The 12653-nt window shown below is 42.0% G+C and overlaps 1 protein-coding gene across 1 annotated transcript in view; it reads left to right on the top strand.

Moving 5' to 3' along the window:
• The window catches only part of Morc1 (MORC family CW-type zinc finger 1), a 147331-nt gene that overhangs the window by 127961 nt on the left and 6717 nt on the right, over positions 1–12653 (top strand). The window contains exons 22-25 of the mRNA XM_050149095.1: positions 2558–2627; positions 4834–4900; positions 7877–8023; positions 12105–12192. Coding sequence (XP_050005052.1) covers positions 2558–2627; positions 4834–4900; positions 7877–8023; positions 12105–12192 — 372 coding nt within the window. The remainder of the gene's footprint in view (positions 1–2557; positions 2628–4833; positions 4901–7876; positions 8024–12104; positions 12193–12653) is intronic.

Genomic DNA, 12653 nt, shown 5'->3' on the forward strand with positions numbered 1-12653 from the left:
TTAAGTTGCCACCCTAGACCTGAGCAATAAAATTCAGATTCTATTCTTGTGAAAAGGGGAAGTAGGTTTCTCTTAATGGGTTGGGGCAGGGCCGACTACCTCGCCCTCCTTTTCCTATGGTATTTTGGATGTTGAGAAAGGGTTGTTGTGGTACTTTCTTTTTTGTGTGTGGTTTTCCTTTTCGTGTGTATAATGAGGGAGGTTTCTTGGGGTCTAGTCATTCTATAGTATCACAGCCAACGAAGGGGAAGAGCGTGTCTATTTAGAATGAGTTTATTCCAGCCGGGCAAGGCTGGACACAGAATTATGCTGATCCATTATCCCTTGGAGTACTCATAAGTCCAACCCTGGTCATTGCTGACATAATTGAAGCTCAGGTACTTTTAAACTCACGCCAAGACTGAACTATAATCTCATTTACTTTTAAAGAGGTGCTGTCGGTCATATAGTTTAAGTAAAAATCTTAGCAGATATTCCCAAAGTTCAGAGTGCAAACCAAGGACCAGAGACTAAAGAAGATAAAATGGTGTTAAAAAGACGAAATGTCTTGTCTTACCCTGAGCAAATTCAGATCCTCTGAACATAGCTGTATTGTGAGGGACGATAATGTCTTACTGAGACAGATGTCTAGAATGTTACTTCAAAAAAAGTAGGCAGGGGATTTATTAAAAACTCTTTTCTATACTTTAAATCTTAAGAATAAGGAAAATAAGCCAGGCAAGGCAGCATATGCCTTTAGTTCCAGCATATAGGAAGGAGGCAGAGGCAGGCAGATCTCTGAGTTCAAGGACAGCCTGAACCAAACAGAGCAAGTTCCACAGCAGAAACTGTCTCTAGAAACCAACATGAATAAACAAACAAACAAATAAAATGGGTGTCGGAGGGCAAATGGGTGTCTGACAGAGACAGCCCTAACAATGCTGTGCTCCTAGAAGAAGGCTAACAGAATGAAAACATAAACATGTTGGGTCTGTGTTGAGAGCAATAACAGGAAGTGTTCTTTTTTGGGAATAATGCCAGTTTTGCTCAGCTTGGATGCTTCCATTGGACAAGGTCTTGTCAACCAAAACTCACACACAGGATCATCGCACATTTGAATAAAGCACTGGTAACTGAAGGCATGCAAAATTCTCCTAAGCGTGTCTTAACAGTCATGGTTAACTGTTGTGGACCATATACTGTGCTATTTGTAACCTGCTCAAAAGCTATCCAGTCTAAACTCAGAGAGACTTGATATCACGTAGCTTTTCCTTATCCATCAGAGAAAACCATTACTTTTATATGATGTCAGAAATATAGAGAAGTATGCATCTGAAAGTCACTTTCAAGATATCCACAAGAGGATTCAGACGTATTTAAAATGGACCACAGTAGCTGAAAACAACTGTTTGCCCCTACCCGGGAAGCTCTTCTCTCTGTTTGAATGAGATAGAGAAGGAAAGTGATGGACATCTGTAGTCCCGCAGTCGCTAGGCTACAGGTATGCCTGTTTAACCTGGATCCAGACAGTGCGGCTTCCAAAGTGCTGCGTGCAAATCCGCCTTTGTTTGCCCGAAGTGGGGAGGAGGCAGCTTGACGTCCTGTCCTCACGGTGTTTGGTGAGCAGGTGTGTGTTGGTGAGGAGCACAAAGGAAACTCACTGTGAAGAGGCTTCAAAGAACAAGCTGTCCGCAGGCCACACAGCAAGTGTCACAGTCTGATCTCAACAGGGACAGAGAGGAACGTTGCCTTGTCTCTGCTGTCTCATTTTCTTAAGTCATTAATTTTTTAACTACTTACTTTCCTTCCTTGACAAGATTTACGAGATAGATATACGCATCGTTCTGTTGCCCTCCCTCCGAAGGACATACTCATTTATCTCTTCCCCGGGTCCCTCGTCTCATCTACGGAACTGTCTTCTGGAAATGAAACCTGAGTTTGATTCCACTGAGCCCTGTAAAAGGGATCCTGGAGAATTCCCAGTGTGATGAGGGGCATGGTTTATAAATATAAGGAGTGTTCCTCCAGCCCCCCCCCACCTCAAACTCATACATGTTTGAGTATGAGATATGCCTACCTCTGCTTCCGGTGTACTAGTGGTGCGCTAGAATTAAAGACGGGCCACACCCCACCATCAGTCAACCTCCCCCCATTTTTCTTGCAATGATGTTAAGGCCCTACTCTGTCTCTGTTGTGTGTGATGACCCTTGTCCAAAGGTCACGGCTTCCCATTTTTCCCTGGTGAATCAAATGCTTGACTCATTTGCTGGAGGCACTGTTACCACCATGTACAAGATCAATTTCGGAAGGAAGTAGGACTTTTGAAAACATCTTCTGGATATAACAGGAATGAGCATGCCATTGCAAAGACAGTTGTTCTGGAAGTTGTTCTGGGAGGGTGCACCAGTGTAGCTGTCTCCAGTGACCATTCACTACCTTGGAAACTCGTGCATAGTTGCGTGCCGGCACCTCATGGCCTCCCTTCTCTGACAGGGCTGCTGCTGCTTTGACAGCCATTGCTGGACTCTGGCCATTGCACAGCTTAAAATGAAAACCTTTTTTTTTTTTTTTTCTTCAGGTTTGGAGTCAAACCAGTGCCAAGGACTCATTGAAACAAGATGGAGCGGAAGTGCCTCCCGCAAAGACAGGTAGGCGGAAGTAGATGGCTGGAGAGGTGATGCTGTTTCCAGGGTGACCTTCTTTCACTGCCCAGACAGGGGTCGGAAGGTTTTCAGCAGTTTGAACTTAAATAAACTGTTGTTCTAGAAGAAGGGGAAAGGGTGGAAAGAGAATTTGCTTTTGACAGAGCAGAGAGTCACCTGGCTGCGAACAGTGTGCCCTACACTGACACACTGTCTTCAACTCCCACGGGCTTGAGCTAGGCCACGCTGAGTTCTCTTTGGAATTTTACCAAGGATTGGCATCAGGTCTATAATTTTCAAAATCTGGTTTAAAATTATAATGTTTTCCCCAGTTTCAGTCTTCTAACTCCTGTCCTGCATTTATGATTTCTCTGAGAAAATATCTCACTAAGTCTCTTCATTGCTTATTTTGTGTGCATGGGATGTAGTACATTTCAGGGGAGATTTGAACTTACATCAGAAAGTTGTCATCCATCAGTGTTCAAGGCAGCAGTAGTCCCCAGGGATAGCTTCCCTGGGGAAAACCTCACACTTCTTAGTAGTCAGTCATCATCATCACAATGGTTCTCTCACGGAAGGCTGTTGTTATGCATTCTCTATTTTAATAGTCCGTCATTGGGGCTAAACTACACACACACACACACACACACACACACACACACACACACTTTCACTGGCATGACCACTGTTCTTTTTTTTTTTGTTGTTGTTGTTTTGTTCGTTTTTGTTTTGTCTTGTGTGAGACAGAGTCTACAGAGTCTCCTGGCTGGTCTGGGGCTGTGAAACCAGGCTAGCCTCAGATTTGCAGAGTTCTGTTTGCCTCTTGAGGATGGAACACAAGGTGTGCACCACCACACAGCTGTCCTTATCCAAAGCTAAATTTCAGAGTTCTTCTTAGTCTCCTTGGTGATCCTCAGTGATATACCCGACTTTGTTATTCCTAGCACTTTTTTTCCCATCCACGCCATCATTTATTTTGTGGTCGTTTTCCTCAGTAACCTCTCCTCCCTGCCCCCAGTCCTCTGTTGCCTGTGATCTGTCAGCTGTGTATTCACCACTTCCCCTTTGAGCTCCTCAGTGAGGCCCTAAGAAATCACAGTTTTTCTTTTTCATCTTAATTAACATGATGTTTTAATTCTACAGTCAGGACTTTTGGGGTAGTAATCTCTTAATTTTAAAGGCCACATTTTAATTTTAATGCCAGTTTTCATAGATGTTTCCAACTCTTCCTTTGTCAACAAGTATGGTTCCAATTTGTGATGGAAAAGCTACTAATATAATTTTGATTTTAAACTTCATATTTAATTTCAAATACTCATTCTAGGTTTGGCAAGAATGTATTGTGAAATGTTTCCAATGGTTATAATTATGGACCAGTTGACTGTTGCTGAATTGTTTTACTTTGAATACAAGTCAGGAAGCAATGGGAGGGCTGCCAATCATGCACTCAGAGAACCTGTCAATCCATTGTTTTCTTTTAAGTTTTCCTTGAGGAAACTCGGTGGGTCCTCAGCATTTCCCACCATGTAAACCTTCCCCTGTTGCTCTCTTGTTCTATAAGGCCTTTGGTAGCAATAAAAAAAAATAGCAGTGGTTAATTCTGCGACACTATCAGGGATAGTGGTAGCCAAGAATTACAGAGCTAGATGTTAGAAGTACACTTCACCAGTCCATGGGCTCCAGTTCCATACAGAAATTGTGGACTCCAAAAAAACCATTTATCACTCTGAAACTATAATTCTGAGGATTCCTGAGAGGAAGATCTAGAAACTGCAGGCTTTAAAGGTCAGCTCTCTCCTGGAGAGTCAGGTTTCATCCAGACTCATCAGATCTCTCTGAACCTGAATCCAGGGGAGTGGGACATGAGAGGGAAGAGGTGGGTCCTCTTAGGGGAAGGTAGAGCAAGCATGGAGTTACAGCAGACTGTATCATGTATCCAGACACTAGTAACAAGCATAGTAAAAAAAAAAAACCAGAACAGAGGCTGCAGATACTCTTAAATTATTCTATACATTTATATATGCGTCATTAAATTGATTATAAATTACCTTAAGAATATGTTATAAATTGCCTTTAAATGGGCATAATTTAGAAATGGATGTTTAATAAGTACCCAAATTCTACACAGGTAGTTAATGAGCTAGCTTTTTATTTTTTTTGGTAGAATTTATTGTGTGCCATTCAGATTAATTTTGTCTATGTTCTTTTGAAGAAAAACAAGAGCTGCGTGATGATACTCTGGTAATGAAAAGAAAGCCTTCAGCGCCTAACTGGGAAAGGTGTGTATGCTATTATCATACGGATTCCGAGCGCGTGTAATTACGCTGCTGAGAAAGTAATTATCGATGTGTAACCAGAAGAAGAAAGAAAATAATAGCAACAAAGGCAATTAAGAATGACACCAAATTTTACAATAGGGAGCTGAAAGGAAAAGAAATTCTCCTTTTCTGCAAAGCTTTTAATTTCTTGTGTGAGGGTCTGGGAATAATGGAAGAGAGCAGGCTTCACTTCCTGTTCACAATAGATAACCAACTCAAATTACTGTACTGCCACCAAGAAGTGAGGGGCACACACAAACAGGGTAAGAGTGTGAAATCACAGGGCTAATGTTTTTCTGGGTAGTTCATTAGCTTATCGCCAAATATACCCATAATTATTATAATCCTGGAGTTTCCTTAACAGGAGAATTCTGCCATTTAGAAAATCAGCTAGATATTGTTGCTATACGTAGTGGGGTAAAAGGCTGTTTTTGAGAAAACAGGCACTTCGGCTTCCTTTATTCACCTCAGCTTCCTTGGAGCATTTGGGTGTTTTGCTGACCCCACATCCTGCACTCTTTGAATTGCAGCTCTTAGCATTAAAGTAGAGCTTTTTAAACATTATTCCAGTATGCATGTCCAGCTCTGCCTGGCTACTCAGAAGCCTTCCATAGCCCTGTTTGAAAGTGACCTTGGAATGCCTCTGTGGTACAAGTTGCCTTTATTAGGCTCTTCTTTTTTGCCTCCACTCTGTTCCCCAGAGGTTCTACATTGCTTATAATTTAGACGTCCTTCTCTCTTTGGCCACGCAACTTCCTGTACGTGGATACTTGTATGCCTTCTGCCAGTCCGTGTACCATCTGCCCTGCCCTCCCATTACAGTTGGGTCTCAGATCCACATTCTCTTCCTTGGGGTCTCCCTGATTCTCCTAGGCAGATGTGGGTGTCCACTGCCCCTGCTGCAGTGACCAGGTGATAAGACTGTCCCTTCAGCATCTGAGGTTATTTGCTAAACCCTTTGTCATTTCTGTTCCAGCTTGTTTGTTTCCTTTCTTTTCCCTAGAAATAAATCTAATTCTATAGAAATACATTCTGACTTTTCATTCCTGTGTCTGTCTCCAGTGGCCAGGAAGGTGCCTGTCTGTAGTGGGCACTTTATTTATTTGAATAAATGATACATTTTTCCACTGGTGCTGTTTCCACACCTTTTGATGAATGACTTCAATACAGAATTATTTGTTAAGATGTGAGTTGAAACTTAAGATAACCCCAGAAACTAGAATGTATGCAGAAATACAAAGTGTGTGTGTGTGTGTGTGTGTGTGTGTGTGTGTGTGTGTGTGTGTGACTTTTAGTTCTTGAAGTTCATTTTTGATGCTGTTGACCCGGGCTAGGTGGTGGTTAACACCTGGGAGGTAGAGGCAGGCAGATCTCTTGAATTCAAGGCCAGCCTGGTCTAAGAGCCAGTTCTAAGACAGCCAGGGCTACACAGAGAAACCTTATCTCAAAGCATACAAAAACTCCAAACCAGACCATTTGACCAGCCAACCAAACAAACAAAACACAGCTGACTTGGTGTAAAATGAACATTAGAACTATAATCCAACTAAAGCAACCTTAAGGGAAAAAAATGATCAAATCTGACCATACTAGTGAGAAAGATAACCTTTTAACAATAATTATTAGATCCTGCCTGCTGAGCACTTAATGCTCAGTACTGAACTAAACTAGTTATGCATTTTGTTTTATCCTCAGTATAATAATGTGAGAGAGGCCTGGTTGTTAGTTGTTTCCCGTAGTGCTTATGGATGCTAGGTAGGTGCTGTACCACTAAGCAATGTCTCCAGCCCTGTGAACATTGGATAGAAGAAAAGCTCTTCTGGGCTCTAGCCTAAAATATTTCACCCCCACTCCCAACACCAGAAAGAATTTCCAGCAATCTTAAATGTTTTTTTTAAATCCTTAATAAAACTTCCATATAAAGGAGGTTTTAATTAGTGAGCATTAGGGCATTGTGCACCTAGTCTTTAACAGATAATTAAGCATTAGTTTATATAATGTCTTCCTCTTACAATGGACAGCTGAAGTAAGACAGTATAATTAATGCCAAAGAACAGTTGACGGTAGAGGCACAGTCCTCGCCATATAAACTGTAACCCAGTTTTTAATATCACTGAAAACTCTCCAGGCTGAGGATAGGATTTACAGATGTTATTGTGAAAGGATTAACATATATTTCTTGCTATTTGAAAGTAAAACTCTCTCATCTGCCCTCTGGAACCATTTTACCCTATCCATCTTCACCTCCCCCACTCTACCACTTCTGGTGTCTTGTGCTGTTGTTTAGACATAGCCAAGGCTTTGGTCTTCTGCCATACCATACTCTTTTATGCATGCTCACACCGACTGATAGACACATCAAGATCATTACTGTTCCCTAGAACATTCTTCCCTCAGATCTTCATTAGCTGTTTCTTTTGCCACCTTTGACTGGTCTGTTTTTTTTCTTGTCATGCATCATTGCAAGGGTCAAATTGAACTTATATCTCCTCCTGCAGAGAAGAGATGAATGGTGTATGACTATATTTATGAATAAATTGTCACTACCAAGGTGATATTGGTGTGGTAGTATACACCCGGAATCCTTGGGAAGTGGTCAAGAAGATCAGGTGTTCAGGACTACTATCTGGGCTATATCATGAGTTCAAGGCCAGCCTGGGCTACATAAGACACTGTCTCAAAAACAGTTCTAAATAATTAATGAATTATCACCAATTTTGTTCATTGGTGCTATTCTAAAACTTTGAAGCAATGTATGAAAATAAATTGTTATTACTGTATTAGACTTTGGTGTCTAATGACACATGTGAGAACTCTGAGCGTGATACTGATGCCTGAGCCATGGTTTGTTGTGTATTGACTTTTCGTATGCTGTGTGTGACTGGTTCTGAAATGGCTGTAATTTAATGTGGTTCTTCTTGACATTATAAGTACCAGCTTGCCCGGGGTGCAAATGGAAGACTTACATCCATGCTCTGGACAGGAAGTCAGCTCTGTGAATGGTGATTGTCAGCTGTCGCCACTGATGCCATCTCAAAGCCCATCTATCAAGGAAACAGCAAGGAAGCTAATGTCTAAGTTAAGGTAAACAAAATTACAAACTTTTCCACATGCTTTGTTGAATGTTTGAAGTAAGCAGCGACAAACGCTGTTTTGTTTTATTTTGATCTCCTATCAATTGGGGATTTTTAAAATACAGTCAGTGGAATAACTTTATGACCTTTCTCCCTAACCATATTCGGTTAGATACACCACAGGTTAATAGTCCCTTGGAAGATGCTGTGGTCACTAACTGCCTATTTTTATGTGGCCCAGCAGTGTGATGGATGGATATACACACGGTATTCTTCCTTCAAATGTAATAAAGAAATTTTATTGAATTTCATAACCTCTTTTCTACTCACAAAGACATGCGTAGCATTCCCACAGCCTTTAAAACATCTATTTTTGTGGCTTTGGATAAGGAACTTACAGAAGGTACAGTTTCCCTTTTTGGTCAGTTGAATGTTAATGTTTGTAGATGTGGTCACTGGAGGAAGTTAGGGGGCTTAAGCTCAACTCCTAAAGGAAAGACGGGGAAGGAGTGATGTTTGCAGGTTTCTCAGAACAGGGCCTGATACGGGAGAGGCCTTTACCATCAATACCATGGAAGACTGAGTTCAGAAGTGTGCACTCAGAGAGCTGGCATAGTGGAGGGCAGGGCTAGGAGCAGGAGTTTCACGCACTCAGTGGCATCATTGATTTTGTTAGGTTTAAAGATTTGTTAAGTGAGATGAGGGGCCTTGAGTCAGGAAGACCACAAAATCTATCCTGCCTGGAGTGATATGCCCCATAAGGTCTTAATTTTCTTAGAAACTGAATCCCCTTGAAGAAGTGAGTTCTCAAAGAGTAGACAATAGAAGGAAAGAGAAAGGAGAAAAGCCCCGTGCTAGGGTTCAGGTGCTATCCTATGTGAGAAAGGAGGCAGAGATCCACTCTGGGCACAGACTCAGTCATACAGCTGTATGGAGCCTCTGTGGCAGCACTGGGGCTGAAGGGCTGTGTCTTCTCGGACATGGAGTCTGCACAAGCTTTCCTTCAGGAGTCAGGCCTAACAGAGGTCCTGCCCCAGGGCGTTGAAGGGCACTTAGTTCTCTGCCATGAGACAAATAGTTGATGGGGCAGTAAGGTCCTAGCCCTACCTCCCTCATAGCTCATGCTAGGCACCCACTGTGTCTGAGCTGGCAAACCTGCAGTCATCTAGAAAGGAGACAGAAATAGGACACATTCATCTGTGGATGAGTTATGTGGAGATGTTATAAGATAATGAAGGTCACTGGTCGAGTGCCTTGGATGAATGGATGGATGGATGGATGGATGGATGGATGGATAATGGATGGATGATGGATGGATGGATAGATGGATGATGGATGAATGGATGATGGATGGATGGATGATGGATGGATGGATGATGGATGATAGATGGATGGATAGATGATGGATGGATGGATGATGGATGGATGGATGGATGATGGATGGATGGATGATGGATGGATGGATGGATGATAGATGGATGATGGATGGATGATGGATGGATGGATGGATGGATGGATGATGGATGGATGATGGATGGATGATGGATGGATGATGGATGGATGGATGTCAGCATCACACTGTCCTGCCTGTCAGCAGAATGTCTGGAGGATGGCATTCTCCAATAGTTCTCTACTCTTTGCTAGCATTTTATAGAGAAGCATTTATTTTTCATTTTCAGCCTTGCAGTTAGGTGGCCATAGATTAAGCCTGGTTATTTAATGAAATTAAGATTTGGGTATATCAGCTGGTAACTTAGACTTGGTAATATGTAACCAGTTACATTTATATATATTGATATAGGTGTGTGTACCTGTACATATCTAAATAAATATGCAAAGATCATTCAAAATGTGTGGATAGGATTACAAAATCAGTGATTGGGCCTTTGCTGAAATAAATCAGATTTTCTTGATAACAGTAACTATCATGTTTGTGCCTTTATAATATTTTAGATATCATCCAAGAACTATTAGCATTAAAACCATGGATAGGTAGGTATCGTTATCAGCACCCCAGGGGAGACCTGCCTGAGTGTGCTGTAGCTGAGTTTGGATGTACTGTTACTTAACTCTCTTTTCCAGCTGGGCAAGCATCCTTTTCAAATTCCACATCTTTCTTATTTTTCACTTGGCTAGTGAAAAATTAACACTGGTACTGTTAATTATAATGAATTACTCTTGATCAAAAGGGGACAGTTTGATTGAGGGTACCAAGTCTTTAAAGTGCATCCACTTCTGTTGTTAGGTACCACTGGAATAGTAAGCCTTCCCAGAAACTATCTCCCTAGAGAACATGTAGACTCATCAGTACTCACAGTCATCGTAATGAGCACCGATTCCTAGGGTGTTTACAGACCCACCCTCTTTTGGGGTCTCTCATGGATTACAGCTGATTGTGTCTGCAGTAAAGAAACTTGAAATTGGTGAGGCTGAGGAGAGAGGTTAGCCCTTGGAACAAAAAGCATCCTGAAAGAGTACTATAGGAGAAATGAGCCCATGCCAATAGCTTCAGGAAATTTTAAGAATAGTTAAATAGTTAAAATTAGACCTTACACATAAGAATTTTTGTAACCTTCCCCTTCCCCACTTGGTGTTTGACTTTTTGAGGTTGAATTAATTTTGCAGAAAAATGAGGTCTGAGCGTACACATTTTGGAAACTGAAGATTGCAGCATCGCCTGCCTCTTGAGTCAGTTTTGAGGGACAAAATTCCCAAGGGAGGAGCTATTTAGCAGGCAACTTACTTTAGGTGGGCACAAAAGGCTGAACACAGGGAGTGCCTCAGAAAGAAAACACTGCACATGCTGGCGGGCCTGTCTAGAGACCATGCTTTCCTAGGAATGAAATACATATCGCGAGTCCAGTTAATCCCAGAAAAACCCAATGCCTTCTGGCAAATGAAGTATTTTCTGATAAGGGACCCCACTGTCTGGGAAAACTAACATCCATATGTGATTTCTTTGTTGTTGTTGTTCTTTGAGACATGGTCTCATTCTGCAACTCTAGATGATCTTGAAGTCAGTCTCCCTGCTTTAGTTTTCCAAGTGTTAGGATTAAAAGCCATGCCACTTCCTTGGGTCCGTGTGAATTTTTCGAGTCGCCTTGGATAGTGAAGCTCCTGTGTTCTTGGTGGTCGATGAAGAAAGTCAGTAGCCCTGTGGTGGTTATTTTCCTCCTGGAGGCTTTCAGTGTTGAGTTCTCTATAGAAAAGAACACTCACAGGTGCAGGACTTTCCTGGAATGGGTAATTGCAGATTTCTAGGTATTGTGTATCTTTAAAAGTATTTCTTCTGCTTCTGTCTCTGTCACTCTCTTTCTCCTCCCCTCCTCCCTCCTCCCCTCCTCCCTCCCCCAACCCTTCTCGGTGAGAATGTATCTGTGGTATGTGTACCTTTACGTCTGTGTGTTTACATGCTAGTTTTGTGTGTGTGTGTGTGTGTGCAGGTGCTTCTGTGTGTGTGTGTGTGTGTGTGTGTGTGTGTGCAGGTGCTTCTGGAACATTAAAATTAAGTGGGGGCACCATGTCTACCTGGCAGTTATGTGGGTACAGGGGATATGAACACCAGACCCATACTTCTCTTTTTACCCACTAAGCCCTCTACCCAGCCCCTTCTTTTTTCTTTTTTTCCTTCTTTTCTGTTGTTTCTCCTCCCTTCCTATTCTCTTTTTCTCCTTTATTCTTTTAACAAACTTCTTATTTTTAAATAAATGATAAAATAAAATGTATGGTTTAAAAAAGTAGTATAAAAATAAAAGTGTTTCCTTTACTTGATTATCTTAATGAGAGTATCTTAAAAAACTGCAGAGCAGAACCACAGTCAAGGTGTTAGTATAGACACAGCCAAGACTCAGACCATGGCCAGCACTGGGAAGCTCTTTGCTGTTGCCGTGGTATAAACCATACCCAAGCCCCTAACCTCAGTCTGTTTTCTGAAGAACACTTTGATGTCAATGGTGAAAACAAAACATTTGATAGGAACCAACATCTGCCTTTGCCAGGAAGTTAAACACCTAAGAGACAAACTGTGTTCTGATGGGCAGGCACTCTCTGCTCTCAGTGTACTTCTGTTTCTGTTATGATTGTCTTCCTAGGGAGATTCTTCTGTATTTCATTCCTGAGTTTCAGCTGTCATCAGAATTCGAGTGCACATCTGTGGAAGAACTCATAACAAATCCCAAGGTAAGTCTCGGAAATGAGTGAATTCAATCTTCAATGAAGAAAAGCCCAGAGTATTACACTGACGAGGCTTAGGAAGGCTTTCGGTGGATGGAGACAGAGGTCCCTCCCATACCAAGTATGTGATAAGGCACTGTGATTACAGGCAGAGTAAGGCAGAGACAATCTCACAGACTGAGACAGCTGCTTGGAAAAACTTCCATCTTGTCTTAGTTACTTTTCTATTTTTGCGATAAGACATCATGACCAGGCAGCTCATAGAAGAAAGAGTTTATTGGGGGCTACCGTTCATGACCATCATGGTGGAGAGCGTGGCAGCAGGCAGGCGAGTAGGATGTTAGAGAGGTAACTGACAGTTTCCATCCTGATCCACAAGTACAAGGCAGAGGCAGCTAACTGAGCCCGGCACTAAAGTCCATCCCCAGTGACCCATCTCCACCAACAAGGATACACCTCCTAGTCCT

This window comes from Alexandromys fortis, unplaced genomic scaffold (assembly GCF_014885135.2).
Source record: "Alexandromys fortis isolate MF-2015 unplaced genomic scaffold, M_Fortis_MF-2015_v1.1 scaffold_4, whole genome shotgun sequence".
Lineage (NCBI taxonomy): Eukaryota > Metazoa > Chordata > Mammalia > Rodentia > Cricetidae > Alexandromys > Alexandromys fortis.